The 20,476-nt window shown below is 45.4% G+C and overlaps 8 protein-coding genes across 9 annotated transcripts; 3 read left to right on the top strand and 5 right to left on the bottom strand.

Moving 5' to 3' along the window:
- Window positions 1–45: 45 nt before the first annotated feature.
- Window positions 46–3,967, bottom strand: LOC108604974. Its single transcript, XM_033294458.1, has 6 exons — window positions 3,476–3,967; window positions 2,008–3,397; window positions 1,655–1,942; window positions 949–1,591; window positions 557–811; window positions 46–491 (listed from the first exon to the last, which is right to left on the bottom strand). The coding sequence occupies exons 1-6, from the start codon at window positions 3,647–3,649 to the stop codon at window positions 185–187; spliced, it is 3,057 nt and encodes a 1,018-aa protein (XP_033150349.1). The 5' UTR covers window positions 3,650–3,967; the 3' UTR covers window positions 46–184.
- An 11-nt stretch (window positions 3,968–3,978) lies between these two features.
- Window positions 3,979–5,305, top strand: LOC108607073 (protein SREK1IP1). Its single transcript, XM_017997692.2, has 2 exons — window positions 3,979–4,251; window positions 4,334–5,305. The coding sequence occupies exons 1-2, from the start codon at window positions 4,147–4,149 to the stop codon at window positions 5,060–5,062; spliced, it is 834 nt and encodes a 277-aa protein (XP_017853181.1). The 5' UTR covers window positions 3,979–4,146; the 3' UTR covers window positions 5,063–5,305.
- Window positions 5,306–5,432: 127 nt separating this feature from the next.
- LOC108605735 lies at window positions 5,433–7,207 on the bottom strand. The gene is made up of 2 exons (XM_017995530.1): window positions 7,054–7,207; window positions 5,433–6,988 (listed from the first exon to the last, which is right to left on the bottom strand). The coding sequence occupies exons 1-2, from the start codon at window positions 7,104–7,106 to the stop codon at window positions 5,728–5,730; spliced, it is 1,314 nt and encodes a 437-aa protein (XP_017851019.1). The 5' UTR covers window positions 7,107–7,207; the 3' UTR covers window positions 5,433–5,727.
- A 656-nt stretch (window positions 7,208–7,863) lies between these two features.
- Window positions 7,864–9,415, bottom strand: LOC108605892 (altered inheritance of mitochondria protein 3-1-like). Its single transcript, XM_017995707.2, has 2 exons — window positions 9,278–9,415; window positions 7,864–9,211 (listed from the first exon to the last, which is right to left on the bottom strand). The coding sequence occupies exons 1-2, from the start codon at window positions 9,328–9,330 to the stop codon at window positions 7,864–7,866; spliced, it is 1,401 nt and encodes a 466-aa protein (XP_017851196.1). The 5' UTR covers window positions 9,331–9,415.
- A 268-nt stretch (window positions 9,416–9,683) lies between these two features.
- Window positions 9,684–10,533, bottom strand: LOC108605851 (homeobox protein 12). The gene is made up of 2 exons (XM_017995661.1): window positions 9,955–10,533; window positions 9,684–9,889 (listed from the first exon to the last, which is right to left on the bottom strand). The coding sequence occupies exons 1-2, from the start codon at window positions 10,225–10,227 to the stop codon at window positions 9,713–9,715; spliced, it is 450 nt and encodes a 149-aa protein (XP_017851150.1). The 5' UTR covers window positions 10,228–10,533; the 3' UTR covers window positions 9,684–9,712.
- A 2,530-nt stretch (window positions 10,534–13,063) lies between these two features.
- LOC108606959 (sprT-like domain-containing protein Spartan) lies at window positions 13,064–15,424 on the top strand. 2 transcript variants are annotated; one of them, XM_017997519.1, is made up of 4 exons: window positions 13,064–13,175; window positions 13,231–13,380; window positions 13,445–13,732; window positions 13,787–15,424. In XM_017997519.1, exons 1-4 carry the CDS (start codon window positions 13,083–13,085, stop codon window positions 15,302–15,304), a joined length of 2,049 nt encoding a protein of 682 aa, XP_017853008.1. In that variant the 5' UTR covers window positions 13,064–13,082; the 3' UTR covers window positions 15,305–15,424. The 2 variants fall into 2 exon arrangements, with proteins under 2 accessions (XP_017853008.1, XP_017853007.1); XM_017997518.1 differs by having other exon boundaries at window positions 13,433–13,732.
- LOC108606960 (UDP-N-acetylglucosamine transferase subunit ALG14 homolog) lies at window positions 15,376–16,158 on the bottom strand. Its single transcript, XM_017997520.1, has 2 exons — window positions 16,079–16,158; window positions 15,376–16,017 (listed from the first exon to the last, which is right to left on the bottom strand). Exon 2 carries the CDS (start codon window positions 15,988–15,990, stop codon window positions 15,406–15,408), a length of 585 nt encoding a protein of 194 aa, XP_017853009.1. The 5' UTR covers window positions 15,991–16,017; window positions 16,079–16,158; the 3' UTR covers window positions 15,376–15,405.
- A 93-nt stretch (window positions 16,159–16,251) lies between these two features.
- LOC108606958 lies at window positions 16,252–20,030 on the top strand. The gene is made up of 5 exons (XM_017997517.1): window positions 16,252–16,474; window positions 16,558–17,028; window positions 17,086–17,658; window positions 17,726–19,715; window positions 19,779–20,030. Exons 1-5 carry the CDS (start codon window positions 16,400–16,402, stop codon window positions 19,820–19,822), a joined length of 3,153 nt encoding a protein of 1,050 aa, XP_017853006.1. The 5' UTR covers window positions 16,252–16,399; the 3' UTR covers window positions 19,823–20,030.
- The last annotated feature ends 446 nt before the right edge of the window (window positions 20,031–20,476 follow it).

Raw genomic sequence — 20,476 nt, 5'->3', positions numbered from 1 at the left:
GTATTTACTATTTTAAATTGTTTGTTATTATAATATTAAGCTTAGTTTATTCAAAGTAACAGGAAAAGTACAAAGTCTACTTGCTTATGTGTATACTAGTATAGCCGTATATCTGTTAGTAGGTTGAAACATTTCATGTTAGTATAAAAGGTTTGTCTTTAACTATTAATAGTTAATTAAGAGACTAATTAATAGTTAATGCCTCAACTTGATCTACAATATCTACATTAACGTTATTTAACAAGCCAGCGGCCTTTTGTCTAGCGTATTCAGCACTCAAGGCGCTCATTATTTTCGGCGCCGGTGTGCCGGTTTGCTTAAAGCGCTGATAGTTATCCTTAACAAACTTGGCGAAGCCCGTTGCCTCACGCAAGGGCGTGTGCACAACATTTCCTTGTTTATCCTTTTTGTTTAAGAACACGGCAATCGAACCAGCACATAAGCTGCAACGCAAATTCTCCACCTTACGCGAATTGCTGTGAGCCTGCGAACTGCAAAATATATTTATTAATTTATGTTACCTATTGTATTTGTATTTATTTATCAATGTGCTTACGTTGTTTCACACTTCAGGCATTTGTAAGTGTATTTGTACTCAATGTCATAGGAGTGGCAAGTTCGAATTGGCGGCAGATCCGGAAATGCTGCTTCTGCGCGTCGCGTCCATTGCTTCCAAACCTGTCCATGTCCACTGGCTCCTTGTACTATCCAAGCGGCGGCATGGCACATCTCGTGTATTAGCGTGCAGCGCAGACGATCGGCGCTGGTTAGGACCTTTTCGCTCAGCTCTAGTTTACAATGACGAGTAGGTCTGCAAAGCAAAAAGAAAACCAAATTAAAATCATTGACATAAATCACAAAAGTTAACACTCTATAAAATATTATGTTTATAAGTAAGCAATTTGATCATTTGTTGGTTAGCAAAAGTATCTTTCGGTTTATGTGTACCTTCTATGGTTATGACATCTGCCGGCTGTGTTGCGAAGCTTCTTGGACCACTCGATGCCCGCATTGAGGCAGCCATCGAATACTTTCTCATTGTATAAGTCATACAAATGTTGCGCCAGTTCAGTCCTCTTGGTTTTGAAATGTTCCCTAAAGTAATAGGCTTCCATGTCGCATTGCTCGCGCGGCACCTGCGGCTCCAGCGATTTGATGAAGCTGCATTTACCCTTGCGGTTAACTGACTGTGGTGTGTTGAGTGGGCGCCGTGGCTGCTTAGTGCGTGAGACTGCCTTGCCCGGCGGCGCAGTTTGCGGTGGCGGGAACTTGAACACGGGCTTGCTTTTGGGCGATTCTGGAGTCAGTCCCAGTTGTTGTTTCACTTGCTGCAAACGTCGATGCACTGCCGATCCGGGTGTGTAAATATTCTCTAGTTCCTCAAGCGCATCACAGTCTACGGCTTGTTCCACAATACGCCTTGCTGTCGTCTCATCCTCATAGCCAGTGTTGGGCGTAAACAGCTGACGACGAAGTGCCTTTTGCGTGGGAGTTGTCGGTGTGCTGGGTGTGGGTGTGGCGGGTAGCTTCGCTTTGGCACTGGCGCGACAAGTGCGCAAAATGTCATCCAAGCGACTGGGAAATTTTGGAGCTGCAAAGAATATTTTCAAAATTGTTTACAATATTTAATATTCTGCATAAACAAATCGTTTACATGTGTTTTCCTTTGCTGCTGGCTGCTGCGGCTTGTCGACCACTTGCACCTCCGCCTGCGTTAAATCCAAGTAGGTTAGCTCATTGGGATTTGCCTCGTTGTCGTCCTCGCCACTCTCACTACAGTCCGTGGCATTGGCATCTTCATCATCCGAGGCGGCCACCGAGCTACTATCTGAGTCGACGAGCGCACGCCAGATTTCCTCATGCACGTGCCTCTTGCGTCGATCTGGTTGTCTTTGTGGCAACTGCGTCGAGTTCATTTTGTTGGCATGCAAGGCACGTTTGACTGGGAAATATTTAAAAATATGCATATTCACTTTCTCTTTCTCTTTCATGCTTTGGTCTACTTACAAAGGCTAAAGTCACCGAGACCACTCTCATCCGTGGGCGCATGTTTCTTTTTAACTGTGGTCAACGCCTTGGGCTGGCGTCTGACCTCATTGAGGGGCGTGCGCTTGGAGCGGGTCGAGCTGGGCTGCTTGCCACCGCTGCCACTTGAGCGCTTCAAGGTGCGGATAACGTCTGGAGTCTGCCAAGCTTTACCATACAACTGATTCAATAGCTGCTCCGCATTCTGAAGAAATTCCTCATCCTCGGAGCCAGCGTCGTCGCTGCATTCTTGCTTCTGCTCCACTGATTCCTTTTGCTGCTGCTGCTGCTGCTGACATGATTTGTCTTTATATTCTGTTGTTGGTTCTGGAGTAAGTTGTTGCTCCTCGGAGCTCTGGTTTGAGCTGGAGTCCATATGCGGAATGTGTATCTTTATATTTATCTTGGCGGAGATATTAATGCTGCTCACTTGTATGGTAGGCGTGGCTGCCAGTCCAACACTTTCCATTGAGGAAGAGAGGCATGAGGCTGCAGATTGTGCTCTGGGCGGCGTCACCTCCGCTTCATCGCAGGTCTCTGGTATGGTAAGGGACTCATCTGGCACAGTATCGCTTAAGCTGGAGCAGAGCGTGTTTTGCTCTGTTTCATTGTCCGCTAAACGCTTGCTAGGATCACTATATAGCTCTGGCTCACTGCAGATGGTGTTCACTTCAGTCTCATCATCAGCCAAACGCTTGCTGGGATCAGGATCACGCTCTGCCTCGCTGCAAATGGTGTTCACTTCAGTCTCTTTATCTGCCAAACGTTTGTGGGGATCACGCTCAGGAGTTTGAGGCAGTAACTCCTCCGAGCATATGGTGTCCAGTATAGTCTCCTGTCCGGCAAGGCACTCATCAATCGGAGTCATGGATTCTGTTTCGGCATTAGCCAAAAGCGTCGATATCTGTACCTCGCTTGAGGAGTTGACCATGAGCTGATCGCGTTCAAGCACCTGATGGCGTTCAAGGGACACATCACGTAGAAACGCTTCAATGCGCGCCAACTTGTCGCTGTTTAGCAACGGAGGCGGCTCCAGCACTTGCTCGCTTATAGCAATGCTCTGCTCCGATTTGTTTACGGCTTCATTCTCACTGGCAGATGTATCCGATATAGTTATGCAGGACTCTTCGCTTTCGAATGGCTCTTCTTCTTCGTTGCTGCTGGAGGAAATGCATATGGATACCTCGTTGAGCACAAGCTGCTTGGACTGCACTGTCAAGTTGGATACGCGTTGCGATAGTTCCAGGACTTCAACTTCCAAGTCTTGTGACTGTGTGCAGCCATCGGCACTTAGCTGCAGCACCTCCATATAATCAGAGACATCCAGCTGCAATTCCTCGGGACGGCTATGCAAGGATTTTGGTGTAAGCTCCTGAACCATTTTGGCAGACAATGAGGAGTCGCTGCGCAGCAGTGGATGCTCGAAAGATTTTTCCAGTTGACGGCAAACGTTGCTGTGCGCAGTTGCCTCGGATGCCAGCTCCGTTGCTTTTGAATTGGCTTGCTTTTGTTGTTTTTTCTTATTCGAGGATAATGTTAGTTTGGCAAATTTCTCTTTTATGGACACATTGACTGTGGCCGGATTCACACTGCGAAATAGTTTAAAGTCCTCTGCCTCCGCCATTTTATATTTTAACAGTAAATTTCTCAGCTCTTCATCTAATGCACACAACTTTTAAAGAGATGCATCGAGTCACAATCTATCAATTTTATCGACAAGCCTTGCTGTTAACTGTTAACAGAAATGGCTACCAAAGCGATTAACCACTCAACAGTTTTTGTGTCATCGCTCGAAACCGTTCAACGATATGGTAATAGTGCCACTCAAACCGTAACCCACTATGGTAGTAGTGACTCTCAAACTTTTACCGATGTATTCGTTATCGAGCGGCTTAACCGGCTTAACATGCCAACAGCAATAACAGAGACTGTTAAAATCCTGTTGAAGATATTTAAGCGATTCCGCATTTTTGATTTATCTATAACTAAATATAATTGTCACAAATTATAATATTATTGAAAACTACAACTGACAGCATACAGCCGACTTGTGCTGCTTTTGTGTCAATTAATGGGAAATAAATAAAAAAACAATCTAGCAAAAATTCCTCGGCCAAGAAAATGAACTTTCCTATGGCAAATTCCAACAAGGATACGCTACGTGCGGCCTGTAAAAAGTGCGGCTACGCTGGTCACCTGACTTATCAGTGCCGCAATTTTCTCAAGGTAAGCAACAGCCGCTTCACTAACAAAAGAGTAGCAAGAAAATGCAAAAATGAAAAAAAAAAATAACACGCGTGTTGCACAGGTGGATCCAAACAAGGAAATACTATTGGATGTGGAGAGCACGAGCTCGGACTCGGAGCTGGACTACCTGACGCCACTGACTGAGCTACGCGCCCAAGAACTCAAAGGGAGCGATGATGCGGCTGCCAGTACAGCAGCTGCGTCGACAACGACGAAGACAACAACAACAAAGGCGAGCAAGACAGATAAGAAGAGTTTGAGCGGTAGTGGTGGTGGCAGTAGCAGCAAGCGCAGCAGCAGTAAAACAGCCTCAGCTGCCAAGCACTCAAAGACCGAGCGACACAAGAAGCATCGCAAGAAGAGCAAGAGTAAGAAACATAAGAAAAGCAGCGCCGTGGAAAGCGTCAAGGGAAAAACCGGCAGCAAGGAGGCGTCCAAAAAGAAGCATAAAAGTGATGGCAGTAGCAGCAAAAAGTCAAAGCGTCGCCAAAGCAGCAGTAGCAGCTCCTCGTCATCGTCTTCGTCAGAGAGCGACTCCTCCACATCAGATTCATCCAGCAGTGACAACAGTGATTCGGATTCTAGCGACAACGAAGAGTCTAGCACAAGCGAATCCGATGAGTACGGACGCAAAAAGAAGCGCCAGGGTAAATACAAACGCAAAGCGCAAGCCGTGGAACCGCGCCGCAAAAAGGCAAAGGCCAAACGCAAGCGCCATCGCTCCAGTGGAGCTACAGCACCTGGCGCCAGCACATACCTCAGCAGCGCCAGCGATAGCAGCACCTACTAACATGCATGACTAAACCAAAGTAACGGCATTTAGTTCACACTGGACAATTGCGCGTTTACGTTTTTAAAGATGGCGCAACCGAATGTAGGCTAGTTTTCAAGCAATTTTTTTTTCTCAAATATGCAAGAGGCAAGCTAGGCGTTTACCACTTCCAACTGAGCAAACTGCCACCCCGTTGCATGCCACACACGAGAAACACAAAAAAAAAATTAAAAAAAAAAAAAAACAAACTGACACACATGGATAAACAAAATATAAATATAATTATGAAATAAATTCTAACAGCAAATTGTTTTTGAAGCTGAGCGGAGCTGCAAATGCAAATACAAAGAAAAAAACAATAGCTGTTACAGTTATTGAATATATATGATGTATTATCTTTTATTTGCATATATATAGACGACGAAGTATTTCACAGATGTTTTTTTTAGCACAACTCAGGACTAATATTAATGTGCATGGCATATGATAAATATACGTAAAATTACTACACTGAGTTCCACTATTCAGTGCGTTGTTTTGGAACATCTTAAAGATGAAATTAAACTATTTAATTTAGGTCCGAACACAACACTACCTCATACACAACCATTAAACTAAAAAAATATACAAGTCCTCTTAACAAAATACAATGCATGTATGAGCGAGTGTGTCCGTAAGTCAATTTAAGGCGCGGGTAGCACTGCATTGGCCCCCGGATTGCCATTGGCAGCACATTCCATGAGTGTCATCTGCAATGTGGCAATGCGGCGCTCCAAATGTTCAATTTTGGTTAAATACTGTTCGCACTTGCTGCACCCATTGACAGCAAAATTGGCCGTGCTGTGTGCCGTCATGGCTGTCAGGAGGTCTGTATTCTGCATTTTGAGCTCATTATTTTGGCCGAGCAGCTGTTCGCAGAGAGCGCAGGTGGATGAACGTAGGTCTTCAAGAGCCTGCTCCTTTAGCTTGAGGTTTTTGATCAGTGCGCGATTCTCCTTTTTGAAATTGAGCAGCTTCTGTTCCAGCTCGAGAAGCTCATCTTCGTTGTCGGCCAATACCATGGTTGAAGACACTGTGTTGTCTGCGCTGCTTACTTGCGAAGTCTTGGTAGTGCTGTTGGTGCTGCTGTTGGCCAAACGGCACATGGCTTGCAGTAGAGTATCCATTTTATCATCCCGACTGAGCCCCTCGGCCACAGCGCGATTAATCACTAGCTTGCTCATGGCTACAATGGCTTGCTCTTTTACTGCAAGTGGTATCTCTGAGGTGATGCGGTCAAGTGGCCCCAGTGTTTCGTTGATTTCACGCTGCTGTTCCGACTTTTGCTCGGGGTTAACGATCTCCTCCGTCGATGGCGTCGATTCACTCTCACTGTCCGACACACTGTTGTTTGTGCCAGTGCCCGTTGCTGAGCTAGGGGACTCCTTGCCCTCGTTAGCTTTGCCGTTATTGTTGTGCCTGGTGACCACGGGCAGGCCTAGTTTGGTCAGTTCATCTGTAAACTCATCCTCATCCTTTGTGTTCTCGAAGCGCAGACTCCAGAAGCGCTGTGAATCATCATAGAACTGCATATAGGACTCGCGCACTATTAAATTAGAGGGGCCGCCGCGTGGCGAGCCTGACGATGTTGACTTGGTCAATAGCAGCGTGCTAAGCAAATCGTTGCGAGTCTTGTAGACCACCAGTTTGGCGGCGCCTGCACTATTGCGCGATAGTGCCAAACCTACGCGTCCCACATTGTCGTTGCCATTGTAGCCAGTGGTCACTTTGGCAATGACAGTGCTCCAAGTTGCCATTGAAGTGCTCTCTTGCTTGTTGCTGGGCTGTGGCTTGCGCTTATATAGTGGCGGCGGCATCGGATTATAGTGCAAATTACTAGACTCCCTGCGTAGTGATTGGCAGTCCTCCTCGAAAATCTGGCGCAAATTACGTGGATTGTCAGAGCTGCAAAAGTTCGACAACCGCTAATTCATCTATTGTGTTTTGTTAGTGGTGTTTTTATTTTTTACCTGTTCAGTTTATCAAAGAATTCGTCATGGGAAGTGTCCCGAATGCTTTCCATTTTTTATATGTTTAACTTTAGGTCTATAAAATATTTATGCCTTAAGCATTGACAAATGCAAGACGAATTTTCAATCGCCTACTGTTGCTTAAAACATATACACAAATTTATTGATTAACAACAAAATACAACAAATGTTCACCGTACTGTCATTCAATATCCAAAACTAAAGGCTTGGATGACAGTGTGCTGAATTTTTTCCGACAGCTGTTTACGTATGTAAGCGTAGTCAAATATAAAAATTACCGCTAATTTTGGCGGCTCAATTCAAAACTCAGATATTGTGCAAAATTAAGTTATTTGATTAAAAACTAAGACCCTGCTGATGTTGTTGCTCTGCATACGTGTGTTTTTGTTGTGTTGCTGCTCCTGATTTTTTGTGTGATTGTGTTGGTGTTAATAAAACGAGTATTGTGATTGCCAAAATTTGTATTATAATAATTTGTTGTAGGCATATTCTTATAACTGTTCTTTTTGTTGTAGTAGTAATTGATGTTGTTGCTGCTGTTTAGCGCATAATGTTGTTGATATGTTGCTGGCAAGCTATCTGCACATGAGGCAGTAAAAAGAGTCTCGTTTTGTTGCTCCAAGCTCAAGTTCTGAAACTGCTTTTGATAGAGCTGCTGCTGACGCATTGGTTCATTCCAGCTGATCTGGTTATTCAGTTGAGAATTGCGCTGCAAAATGATGCCGTTAACCAAAGTAATTGAATTTTGATGAATGTAAGCACTTGCTTTGTGCATAAATCAAAAAACTTTCATAGTATTGGGCATGCTTGTCGCCACTCTGGAGGTAGCGCTGCTACGGCAGTCGTATTGCCATTCATAGCATATCCAATGAGTGAGCGCTGTAATGCCGCAATGCGGTACTCCAACAGATTAAGTTTGTTTAAATACTGTGGGCAATCGCCGCAGCCATTGATGGTAAAGTTAGCCGTGCGCTGTGCTGTCATGGAGGCCAGCAGGTCTGTATTCTGTTTTTTCAGCTCATTATACTCGCCGCGGAGCTGTTCGCAGCGCGCGTTGGTAGTGGCACGTAAGTCTTCAATCTCCTGCTCCTTTAGCTTGATGTTTTTGATCAGTGCGCGATTCTCCTTTTTGAAATTGAGCACCTTTTGTTCCAGTTCGAGCAACTCATCTTCGCTGTCTGCCAAGTCCGTGGTCGAAGAGACTGTGTTATCTGCACTGTTTAGCTGCGAGGTCTTGGGGCTGCTAATGGACAAAGGGCACATAGTTTGCGGTATGGTATCCGCTTTCTCGTCTATACCGTGCTCCACGTCAACAGGGCAATTAACCACAACCTTGGTTAATGCAAAAATGGCTTGCTCTTGTACTGCAAGTGGTTTCTCTGAGGTGCTGTTGTCCAGTGGCACCACCGTTTGGTTGGCTTCAGGCTGCTGGTGCGATTTGTCCATCGCGTTGGCGACCTCCTGTGTCGAGGGCGTCGATACGCTCTCACTGTCCGACACACTGTTGGCGGCGCCGGCATGTGCCACACCCGAGCGTTCCACATTGTCGTTGCCATTAAAGCCAGTGGTCACTTTGGTAATGACAGTGCTCCAAGTTTCCATTGTTATGCTCTCCTGCATACTGCTACGCTGTGGTGTTAGTTTATATACCGACTGTGGTTGGTGGCTATATACCGGCTGTGCTTGGAGGTTATATACCGACTGTGCTTGGTGGTTATAAACCGGCTGTGGTTGGTGGTTATACACCGGCGGTGCTTGATGGTTATAACCCGGCGGTGCTTGGTGGTTATATACCGGCTGTGCTTGGTGGTTATATAGCGTCTGTGCTTGGTGGTTATATACCGGCTGTGGTTGGGGGTAATATAGCGGCTGTGGTTGAGGGTAATATCCCGGCTGTGGTTGGTGGTTGTATACCGGTTGTTGTTGGGGGTAATATGCCGGCTGTTGTTGGGGGTAAAACGCGCTCTGTAGTTGATGGTTATATGCCGGCTGTGGTTGGGGGTAATATGCCGGCTGTGGTTGGCGGTTATATAGTGGCTGCGGCGGCGGACTATAGCTCAAATTGGCGGACTCCCTGCGTACTGCATAGTGGCAGTCCTCCTCAAAAATCTGGCGCAGATTACGTGGATTGTCTGAGCTGCAAAATTTAGACACCCGCTAATTTCATCTATTGTGTTTCGTTAGTGCTGTTATAATTTTTTACCTGTTCAACCTGGCATAAAACTCATCATAGGAAGTGTCGCTTGAGCCTCCCATTTTTAATATGTATAATGTTAATTCAATAAATTATTTAGACCTTACGCACTTACAAATGCAAGTCGAATTTTCATCAGCTTGTTGCTTGAAAGATATACAAAAATGTATTGATTTACAACAAAGCAAAATACAACAAATATTCCCCGTAATGTCATCCAATATGCAATACTGAAAGCTCGGATGACAGTGCTTTGTGTTTTTTTTTTAACAGCTGATTTAACAAGTACCGTTAATTGTGGCGGGCCATTAAAAACTAACCAAAGCTACATACTTCAAATATTGTACAATGAAAATAAAACTGTTAAAAATTAGTTAAATTTATTAATAATAAAAAAAAAAAACTAAGACCCTGCTTATGCCATAAACAAAAAAATTAATCCTTCTACATAGTGTTTAGTTTAGTGTTAACGGAGCGAGCGCTGCGCGTGCTACAAACTCGAGGCAAAGGCGGCTCCGGCAAAGGTGGAAAATTAGCAGTATATTGTTGAGGATCAATGCAGACTGGTGGCGCCAGCATTTGAGGGAGTTGAGCTGGCGCGGTCTTTAAATACATCTGATACTGTAAACAGAAGACAAAGTTTAGATAAAGTTGTGTTTTTGTATGTAAAATGTTTGCCAAATTACTTGTGGAAGACTGGAAAAAGTCTCATTGTTGTTCATATTATTGTTACAATAGACAGCTGGACCATACTTTTTCGACAATGGTCCCCTGAAAAAGGGCTCGCCATGTATAGCCTCCAATTGCTCTAGCGACATGTTTAGCGTAACAAGGTCCACGTCGTTCCAGACACGTCCACACAGGCTTTCATTGTAGTTGTTGTTATTGTTGTTAAATATGTTGTTATTGTTATTATTGTATGTAGAAGAGCAGTGGTGCTTGCAACATTTGCGTAGCATATTGTTGCCACGATGATATCGCGCAGCATTTGCTTGCTGTCGTAACTTGGAGTAAAGTTGCTGTTGCTGTTCGTTTTGCCACTGCTGCTGCTGCTGTTGTGCATAGTTGTGTTTTTGTTTTTGTTGCTGTGAATAGTTATGTTGCGGCTGCTGATATTTTTTGTGATTGTTAATGTTGTTGTTAATAAAACGCGCATTGTAATTACCAAAATTTGTATTACCATAGTTTGTTGTAGGAATATTATTACTGTTGTTGTTATTATTATTATTATTATTGTTGTTGTAGTAGTTAGGATTGTTGTTATAGTAATAGTTATGATTGTTGTTATTGTTGTTGTTATTGTAGTAATTATGGTTAAAGTTAGGATTAATGTTGTTGTAGTAGTTTTGGTTAATATTGTTGCTACTGCTGAGGTCAACTTGTTGTTGATATGTTGCTGGCAAGCTTGTTGCACGTGAGGCATCTATAACAGCATCGCTACGTTGCTCCAAGCTGAAGTTCTGCAACTGCTGTTGATAGAGCTGCTGCTGACGTATTGCTTCATTCCAGCTGGCACTTTGCCAGTTGTCAGTGTAGTTGTCCAGTAGAGAAGTGCGCTTCAAAATGCACTTGATGCCATTAACCAAACTATTTGGGTTTGGATCAATGTTGTAAGCGCCATTCTTACACAAATCGTAGATCATAAGACTGCCATTGAATTGCCCATGCTGTTCGCCACTCTGATGCTGCACCGGTGGCGTGGATGGCGGCAGATTATTTTCAGCAGAGTACAGCTCCTGCAACTGGGTTCGCACGGAGGAGCTATTGCAGCTGCTGTTGTCACTGTTGCTGCTGCTGGGCATCTGATAGGAATTGGACCAGAATGTATTTGAATGGAGGGGTGGCTCTGGGGCAGCACTGCTTGCATTGTTCTCCGAGTTCAGTTTAACGAAGGGACTATTCTTAAGCATGCTTAAGGTAATGTCTGACAATTCCTTGTATGGCGTCGTAATAGCAAGACGTGTGAGCATCTCGCCCACTGTAGGCTGCTCTACTTTGTTTTGGTTGAAAACAGCATCAGGATCAAGATCAGTTGTAGTAGTTGCTTCAGCTTCGGCTTGTGGTAGTTCAACCTCTGGCGCTACCGTTGAACCGCTGGCCGGCGGCTTAGACTTGACACGGACTCCACGCCGCTCATTAAGCTGCTCTAAATCCAAAAAGTTTCCCAGCGTTAGCGGTGTATTGCGATGATAGTAGCAGTCCAACTCAAGATCACGACCAGGCGGCGGCGGAAAGCTATAGGCCATGTTTGAAAACTGCATTCGTCTCCCGTCTATAAAAATATTTGTATAAATAAATATAATTGTAAACACACAAAAGAGTCAAATACATAGGCTGAACATGCTGTTAAATGAAAAGTGTGCATTGTGAGAGTTTGGGGTTTGGCGTATGAAACAAAAGCAGCACTATAGTGTTTACAAAAATAAAACCAAAACCAAGTAGGATGAAAATCAAGTATAAATACACGTGTTGAAAATTTAAAATAACAGTATGTTTAACCTTATCATGGTTTTTAGCATTATTTCCGTGAAAATACCTGCAATAAAATGAGAACTTTTTTAATTCGAAATGCTTAGACAATTTTACCAGTGCCAGCTAATAACAATAAACAGCTGGCTTTCGATTTAAACAAATTGAGTTGCAAAGTGTCTTTTGTCTTTGCGACTAATGACGCCGCCTCCTTGCACTGTAGCCCAAAGCTGGCGATCGTAGACATTAATTTGTTTATGGCTGCGCTCTCTATCATTTGTTTAGAATTATTGTTGTTTTGTTTATAAGAGACACTGCTGACACCGTTGCTGCTTACTCACCGTAGGTATCGTCCGGCTGCAGTAGCTGCGGCTGAGGTTGTGGCTGCGACGGCGGCGGTGCCTTCGACTTGTAGTAGCTTCTTCCGAAGTTCTGTGAGGCTGGCAGCAATATCTGCTTTTCGTTCACGTTGTTGCCCTGTTAAAAAATTGTTTTTGAATCAGTTTGAATTTATTGTTTATTTTCAATGTTACCTTCTTAGAAAACATGTCGCCTATATCTTCAACGTCTAAATGACTGTGCACTTCTATGTTCACGCTGTTTGTGCAATCTGCGTCCGCTTGATTCAAAAGTGTGTCAATTCGATTAAATACCTGCTCCTTCTTACGTTTACGTTGGCGTTTGGTCATATATTTCATATTTGAAGTAGTGCACGCCCAATTTTTAACAGGCCCAATTAACAACAATAATTTTTAATAAAAATTCGTATTCTAAATATGCCTGCTTACTTTGATGACAGTCAAACGCAAAAGAAATGCCGGCGTCAAATTTTTCAACTTCCTCAAATGAGCGTTAGGGTTACAGCATTTTCAAGCTGCACATTTTTTGATTTCATTTCAGTGCTCGAAAACGTATAATCACGTGGCCGTGCTTAAATTGCACATTGATCCAAAAATATTACGAATTGAAGCAAATAGTAACTGTGTAACTGACTAGCTGTTACAGATGTACACAATTTCCACAAAAGCACAATTTACAGAAACACACTTTGCACAAAAGCCTGCAAATTAAAATTTGTTAATTACTAACAGACAAAAAGTCAGCCCCACTTTCGATTGTGGCGCCAATATTGCTTAACGCTCGCTCAACTGCAAACGTTTAACATCACTCGATTGTCATATTTGTATCGAGTTGAGTTAACAGCATAAATAACATTGAGAAGTTAACATGACAGACGTATAATAAGAACTTAACATGGTAATTAACATTAGCGCAATTTTTGGAACAGATTCAGTTTCAGTTTCAGTCAAGTGTAGAAATTATTAATACGCATAATTTAACAAAAATGTCAGATGATCCTGACTATTTATTTGCGCTACAGCTGCAGGAGCAGTTAAATAATAATGATGCCACTAGCAACGACGACAGCGCTTTCGTGGTAAGTTGAAAGCAAAATAAGCAAGCAAAAAAATTTATATACTTTAAATTTATAGGCAAACGCAACACACGACGTAGACTATGAATTGGCGCTCAAGCTGCAGAATGAAATAAACACTGTAAATGACAAAGAGACGACCATTGATCTAGATGACGATGTCGTAGTCGATATGCGCAGCAAACCCAAAAATAAGGAGCCAAAGGCTGTAAGTAAAAGTTCAAGTTAAGCTTTGTGTGAATTCATGTTTGACTTGGCAGCACCCGCCACAGCGTGTTCCAATACCTGACCACTATTTGGATCAGACACAAAACTTGGTGCATCCCGAATGGGAGTTGGTTGATCCCTCGCCGGATATATATGCCATGTTCGTGCGCTTCGATGAAAAGTTCTTTCAGAAGCGTCTGGGCGCCGTAATGGTCGAATGGAGCAAACGCATGTACTCCTGCGCGGGTATTTGCTATCAGCGCAGCAATAGGCATGTCAAGGAAATTATAATAAGGCTCAGCGAACCGTTGTTGAAGCTGCGACCACGCAAGGATTTGGTCGAGACACTGCTGGTAAGTGCAGCTCAACAATTTCTTTAGCAGCTCATTGCAGCTTGCCTATTGCAGCACGAGATGATACATGCCTATTGCTTTACTTTGAACATACGCGAGGGCAATGGTGGCCATGGACCCAACTTCAAGCGCATTATGGGAACCATTAACAAAGTTGCGGGCACCAACATAACTGTGTATCACACTTTTCACGATGAGGTGAATGCTTACAAGACACACATCTGGCGCTGCAATGGCATATGCCAGCATCACAATCCTTTTCAAGGCTGGGTTAAGCGCACTAGTAACCGAGCTCCCGGCCCCAACGATCAATGGTGGGAGGCACATCAACGCAATTGTAGCGGCACTTTTATGAAAGTAAGCGAACCCGCCAAGCCAGCCAAGCCAGAGAAATTAGCCAAGCCAGAGAAATTAGCCAAGCCAAAAGCATTCAAGAAGCCCGCGCCAGCTGTTCCGGCGAAAGACATACGCAGTTTCTTTGACAACCCCAAGCCACCACTGCCAGCACTTAGCAATATAGCCAAAGATTTGCCACCCAGCTCATATCCAGGACTATCGACGCAACCATTTGCTGGCTTGCCCACCAGAGGGCGCGCGAATGTTATGGGATTTAGCGATTTAAACAAGAGCGGTGACAGCAGCTCAGCCCCGTCGGTCAAGCAGCCCGAGCAGATGCAGGGTCCGGGCTACAGTTTGTCTGGGAAGCCAAGCTTGGATCGGCAGCAGCTGCGTGAGCTGTGGTCCAAGCGTTTTGGCCAGCTAACGCCAACGACTGAAGAGCAACAGCCGAAGGAAAATCCTCCTAGCAAACGTCGACGTGTCTCCACTGACTTGGTGAGCTGGGAGTCCTACGATGATGATGTCCAAGTTGCGGATGTGGTGAACCCCGTCATTGACATATCTGACAGCGATGACGAAACGGATCTCACTCGTACAGCTTCAATTATGAGCAGCCAAGAGCGCACAATCAACATTAAGCGCGAGGTCATGGAGGATGAATCTCAACTTTTTAGCGACAATGAAATTGTCATGATTGATGATGAGTTCGATGATGCGAATAGCGATGTTAGCATTGCCGCCGAGCTGGCCGATCAGTCTATTATTGATGAAATCTTTGGCGAGGATACACTGCTGCAGGAATTTCAGCGCGAGAACGATGTGGTGCCATGTGGTTCACGCTATCAGCATGATTACAATAATGATATCACCACCTGTCCCATATGCTTTGAGAAAATGCGACGCTCCGAGTTCGAGAATCATTTGGAAGGCTGCAGCATTATTATAAGAATTCCGCCGCCCTCGCGTGGTAAGCTCATTAGTGGGCCCAAGACACAAAAACGTAAGAACGGCAGCACCAGCCAGCGTAAATTGTTGAAGAGTTCGGGCTATACGGATCAGGAGATTTCAGCGTTGGATCTGAGCTCGTCAGCGAGCGAGAATGAGCAGACGCCGCGTCGTCAGCGACAACATGGTCTATTCAAACAGACATCGGAGTGCCCCAAGTGCGGCCAGGAGCTGCGTGGCCATCAAATAGAAGCGCATCGCAAGCTCTGCAAGCGCTCCTTTCATTAGCATCCAAGCATGCCATATAATTAAAATTAACTGGAGTTCTATACTACTTATTTATTTTATTTTCATTTGTTATATTATGTAAATAAACAATTTCGATTGCTTCACATGATTTTTCCAAAATAGCGCAAATTCTGTTTGTCCGCATAGCGCGCAGCGAGCTGTGGCCAGTGCACCACAAACATATCGGCCAGAGGCAGCAGCAGACGTCCGCTTAGGGAGAGCGTCTCGACGCGACAATAGCTCTCCACAAACACAATCTTGCTGTGGGCGGGCAGGCGGCCCAGCAGACGCCATAAATATGCTGCATAGCAGTAGGGCACACATGTGCCGGGTCCATTGCAGAGCACCAACTTCGGCTTATCGCGCCAAACTAGCCAGCAACTCCAGAGTAGCGCCCATAGCGTGGTAAATATGCTGGTTAGCCAGCTTTGACCGACGCTGCGACTGCGTGGCACATTTATGAAATCCTGGCTGCTGGTGTCAGGCAGAGCTGCCTTTAGTATGCTCTGCGATGTTGTATCGCTATTGGCCACTATATAGCGCACCGGCTGATATTTCTGCGCCTGTTGTGACTGCTGCCGCATCAGTGCCCGGTTAATTTTGCACATTTCGGCAGTATGACCGCCTGAGCCAAGTATCACATAAGTAGGATACTGATATGCAGTCTGTGTTCCAGTATTTGTCATTTTCTGTCCCTTCTCAAACTACTGCAACTGCAAATAAGTTTATTTATATTTTGTTTGTTTACATTTTGTGCGGAAGACCTGGTCACACCTTTGCTTGCTGTTACCATCTTTCGATAATTCATATTATTTTGGCTTAGCTTAGTCTGGTCACACACTATTTGTGATTTTAATATCAGTCCGATAAAGCCCTCACAAAATTTCCCTGCCAAAACAATATAACAGCAAGGCCCATAGATCCACTGAGCACAGCATCGATAACTTATGTTATTTATTATTTGTCTGGTCACACACTACAAATTTAAGCAACAAGCTCTTGGCGGACATTTGTTGCTAATATTGTAATTAAAATTGTAATCTATCTTATTATTGGCAGCTGCTTTGCAGTTTTAGCAACGCAGCACCACAAAAAATGGCGGAGGATGAACAAAGTGCATACATTGTAAATAATTTACAGGCACTTGTCAAGTGCTTGGCCGGCCCTAAGGTAAGCGTCGGCCGGCCCTACGGGTAACGGTACCTCCTGTTTTGTAGCACATGTGATTAAGATTGTTTTTGCAAACGAGACAGGTTCCAGATAAAGAGAAGCGCAAGCTGGAACGCAAAGCGATGCATCATATTCGCGAGCATCATTATTTGAGCACAAATAGCAACCAGGTGCGTCGCGATATAGACAATTTATTGGAGCGCTTTCGTTGCGAGGGCATGTCTGCATATGCAGATGTGTTGCGACAACTAAGCCGCACCATAATGGAGTCGCCACTATGCGAGGAGCACTACGAGGTGGATGTGCAATATTCCATGCTGGATTTTCTGCTCAGCTTGACCTATATGCCCACACAAAATGTGCGTAAGCATCGCCTGCAGATGGGTGAACGCCTGCTGGCCATAGAGGAAGCGCATAAAACGGCAAGCGATGAGTCAGGCGCCGAAAATCATGTAACACCCAACAGCTCGGAGACCGAAATCAATTGGGAGCAATATTTAAGCCTAGACCTACCACCGTCCCATCAGTGGTCCAGTAGTGATGATGAGTTGAGCGTAGGTGTTACAAAATTTAACAAAATGATTTCAACAGTGTGAGTTTATTTCCAACAGGACTGGTCAAGCGACACTGAGGGTGAGGAACAAAACGATAAGGACTTAGAGTTGCATGCGTCGACCAGTCTGTTGGCCATAGATATGGACAGGATCTATAAAACAACGCAAAGCTATCAGATGCAGAAGAACACTTACATGCCGGAGGAACAAACGTCAACTGGGAAAGGCAAATTTAAAATTATTATGCCCGAGCTACTGCCGCTAAAAGCCGAAAGGAGGTCAGCTGCTTCTTGGTGTAAGCTGCCAGCGCTGCCACCACTGCAGCCGCCAGACGAATTCACGTACTGCAAGCCGCTGCACATAGATGCCAAGAAAGTGGAGCAGCTGCTCCTGCAGGAAAAGCCAGCTAAGCATTGGTCCAACTTTGGCAGCGACTATGTGCGTTTCTTAAACAAAAAGGAGCTGGGCATGTGTAAGTATAAGCTGCCCGCAACAGAGAATGAGAGCACGCTGCTACGCGAAATAATCTACATGTTCTTTGCGCCCGCCAGCTGCATATTCTTTGAGCTCGACGAGCGCACGGAGTGCATAAGTGTGCGACCCAATGTGACCATCCACAGCGCCACAGCGGTAAGTAGCTAAGCACCAAGTGTCGTTTACTGTGCTGTAACTTCATTTTGCTTTGCTCTTTGCTTAGGCCACGGTGCAACGCCAACTGGAGCTGCATCTGCTGCCTGCCTTGCATGCTATGATGGAACTGCGGCAGTTCATCAACGAGCAACTGTTGTATGGCGCCTATGAGCGCAAGACAGGCTCGCTTGGCTGCTTTGCTGCATCGCTGCGCGAGACTATCAAGCCCGTCAAACAGCAACTGATGGACTTTGAGCGGCAACTGCTGCAGCAGCAGCAGAGTGTGACGCTAATCGGGTTTATAATTCACATGGAACCGCATTTGCAGCAGCTGTTGCTGCTGCAGCGCATCAAGCAGAGTGTGCTCATCAATGGACACCCCAACTGCGTGCGCAGCGCCTATTTACTGTCGCAGCTGTATCAGCAATCGCTCTCGTCAGAGCCGCATCAGAAGCTGGCCACGGCGCTGCTGCTGGCATCACTGCAACGCTACTGCGCCATTACCGACGCCTGGTGGCAGCGCGCCGAGCTGATGGACTGGCACAAGGAGTATATTGTGGAGCACTATGAGCACGAGGCTGCCGTCACAGGCTGCCTGGTGCGCGAATCTCTGCTAGCGTGCCCTCCAACTGCAATCACAGCGCAGCTGCAACGCTGCGAATTGTATCAGCTGCTGCTGCAACATGCGCTGGACGCGGGCGAGACACAAGATATGCTGCAAGGCTTTCATCTGCTGGGCAGCTTCTTGAACAGCATTGAGCCGCATCAGCAGGCGCCGCTGCATGGCGAGCTCGTGCGTCATATTTGCAGCGAGGTGCAAGCGCTGACGGGCAGACCAGCGGAACAGTCCAGCCAGCTGCCGTCGACGGCGTCACAGCTGCCGACGCAGCTGCCGCAGTTGGCCAACCTAGAGCTTATGCACATATTTTCACGTCCACGGCAAGCGCAGATGCCGCCACAAGTTGACGGCAGTTTGCAGCTGAACAAATTGCTGCAGGCGCTAAAGTCCACACCGCTGCAGCTGCCGAATTTTGTTTGTCGCGCGCTGGACAAGCCGCTGCGGGAGCGTCGCCTGCTGGGCGAGCTATATCTGATGCACTGGTATCGCGAGGAGCTGCAGCTGGCTGCGCATGTGCAGCTGCTGCGGCATGTAATGCTGCTCGAGGCGGACTATTTGCTGTACGGCTTCTACACGAAAATCTTTCGTCAGATCGAGAAGGGCATCTACTGGGCGCGCAGCGGCTCGCTCACACTGGAGCTGTATGAGCTGCTGCAGCCGAGCTTTGGCCAGCTGGCGTGCAAGTTCTACTTCAAGCTGCTCTCACGCGTGCGCATGGAGTCGTTCAAAGTGTTCGAGGCAGTGGAGGCCGTCAAGCTGGAGTTTGATATATCGGCGCCTCTGCGGCGCGTTATTACTGCAACGCATATTGATAAATATAATGATATATTTCGTTTTATGCTCAAAGTGAAGTGGTCGGCATGGAAGCTGGAAAACATGCGCTTCATTCGTAGCAGCAAGTCGGATCCGTATGCGCCCTTGGATCTGCTCGGCTTGACTGTGCGTCGACTGGAAATGGTGCGCTTCTGGCTGATCAATCTAATTTATAATGTGCATAACCATCTCTGCACCTATGTGCTGCAGTCCATTGGACGTGAGTTCGAGCGCCAGCTGCCCAAGTGCAGCAACATGCATGAGCTGTGCCGACTGCACGACGAGTTCCTGCGCCGCCTGACCACACACTGCCTGCTCGGCCCAGAGTTTGAGGACTTTAGCACAACTCTGGAGCAGCTGTTTCATCTGGTGCATGTGCTCGATCTGGAGTGGACCACCTGTGATAATTATCTCAACGAATCTCATGCGCTCAGCCCCTGCCTCAGCACTGATGAGGAACGCAGCAGAAGCAGTGAATATCTCGGCAGCTCAGTGACTCGCGACATGGCCATGGAGTACCTGGCACTCAACCAGGTCGTCGAGATTGAGCAGACCTATATACGCTGCCATCAGATGCTGGCCAAGCTCTTGAGAACGCTCGTCTTTGAGAAGGAGCATACATTTTGTAAGTGTGCCCAGCACTTTGTTGTGTGTCTCTTTCCCACTCATGCTGTCTCTTTCGTTTTAGTGATTTCCCTGGAAGCGGCCTTCAATGCCAGTGAGCCCTGCTAGCCACATAGCCTGCTCTAAAAATAGTTTCTGCTCTTATTTATGCACAAATCCCATTAAGTTATACACATTAAAACGAACTCTAAAAATTATTATAATCGAAGAAGAAGAAGCGGAGCGAAATTTTAAGGAATGCTCGCTCTGAGATTTCTATTCTCCAAAGAAAAGAAACGAACTCATTTCTATTTACAATTCCAATAAGACATGCGAATTCCAACTGAAAAATCTTTGGACTATCGAATATTGCACTATAATAATTCTAGAAAAAATCAAACTCTTGTTTTTCGTTTTATTTTGTATTTTCTTGTTTATTCACGCTTATTCTGTTAGCTTTGCTCTGCATAAAAACTCTATTGATAGCCGGCAGCAGTTGGGGCATTAACAAGTTGCCCCAGCTTAAAGCTGGAGAGACTCTCACATCTCACAGTGACTTTAGCCCAGCATTTGCTGCTGTTTTATACAAATCATTAGACTTAATAATTGTTGAAACAAAAATCTTGTGAAATAATAAAATACAAAGCATACATAAGGTCTTTAACAATATTCATATATGCAAATTAAGTTTATCCTTTCGGTTTTCTGGCTGCTTTTCGAGTTGTGTTTTGTTTTTATCAAGTTTATTTTGTTTCATTTAAAACTGCACATAATTAAAAAGCT

Source organism: Drosophila busckii, chromosome X (genome assembly GCF_011750605.1).
Source record: "Drosophila busckii strain San Diego stock center, stock number 13000-0081.31 chromosome X, ASM1175060v1, whole genome shotgun sequence".
Classification (NCBI taxonomy): domain Eukaryota; kingdom Metazoa; phylum Arthropoda; class Insecta; order Diptera; family Drosophilidae; genus Drosophila; species Drosophila busckii.
The sequence above is the reverse complement of the archived record's forward strand: the minus strand, read 5'-3'. Positions and strand labels throughout refer to the sequence as shown.

Coding starts and splice junctions, on each gene's coding strand:
- LOC108604974 (XM_033294458.1), bottom strand. CDS start 3,649: ATGGCGGAGGCAGAGGACTTTAAACTATTTCGCAGTGTGAATCCGGCC. Junction 3,398..3,475: donor AGGCAACTGCGCACAGCAAC/GTTTGCCGTCAA, acceptor AAAATGGTTCAG/GAGCTTACACCAAAATCCTT. Junction 1,943..2,007: donor TCTCGGTGACTTTAGCCTTT/GTAAGTAGACCA, acceptor AATATTTCCCAG/TCAAACGTGCCTTGCATGCC.
- LOC108607073 (XM_017997692.2), top strand. CDS start 4,147: ATGAACTTTCCTATGGCAAATTCCAACAAGGATACGCTACGTGCGGCC. Junction 4,252..4,333: donor AGTGCCGCAATTTTCTCAAG/GTAAGCAACAGC, acceptor CGTGTTGCACAG/GTGGATCCAAACAAGGAAAT.
- LOC108605735 (XM_017995530.1), bottom strand. CDS start 7,106: ATGGAAAGCATTCGGGACACTTCCCATGACGAATTCTTTGATAAACTG. Junction 6,989..7,053: donor TTCTTTGATAAACTGAACAG/GTAAAAAATAAA, acceptor GAACTTTTGCAG/CTCTGACAATCCACGTAATT.
- LOC108605892 (XM_017995707.2), bottom strand. CDS start 9,330: ATGGGAGGCTCAAGCGACACTTCCTATGATGAGTTTTATGCCAGGTTG. Junction 9,212..9,277: donor TTTTATGCCAGGTTGAACAG/GTAAAAAATTAT, acceptor TAAATTTTGCAG/CTCAGACAATCCACGTAATC.
- LOC108605851 (XM_017995661.1), bottom strand. CDS start 10,227: ATGCTACGCAAATGTTGCAAGCACCACTGCTCTTCTACATACAATAAT. Junction 9,890..9,954: donor CTTTTTCCAGTCTTCCACAA/GTAATTTGGCAA, acceptor TTCTGTTTACAG/TATCAGATGTATTTAAAGAC.
- LOC108606959 (XM_017997518.1), top strand. CDS start 13,083: ATGTCAGATGATCCTGACTATTTATTTGCGCTACAGCTGCAGGAGCAG. Junction 13,381..13,432: donor AAAATAAGGAGCCAAAGGCT/GTAAGTAAAAGT, acceptor TTGACTTGGCAG/CACCCGCCACAGCGTGTTCC. Junction 13,733..13,786: donor ATTTGGTCGAGACACTGCTG/GTAAGTGCAGCT, acceptor TGCCTATTGCAG/CACGAGATGATACATGCCTA.
- LOC108606960 (XM_017997520.1), bottom strand. CDS start 15,990: ATGACAAATACTGGAACACAGACTGCATATCAGTATCCTACTTATGTG.
- LOC108606958 (XM_017997517.1), top strand. CDS start 16,400: ATGGCGGAGGATGAACAAAGTGCATACATTGTAAATAATTTACAGGCA. Junction 16,475..16,557: donor AGTGCTTGGCCGGCCCTAAG/GTAAGCGTCGGC, acceptor CAAACGAGACAG/GTTCCAGATAAAGAGAAGCG. Junction 19,716..19,778: donor TGAGAAGGAGCATACATTTT/GTAAGTGTGCCC, acceptor CTTTCGTTTTAG/TGATTTCCCTGGAAGCGGCC.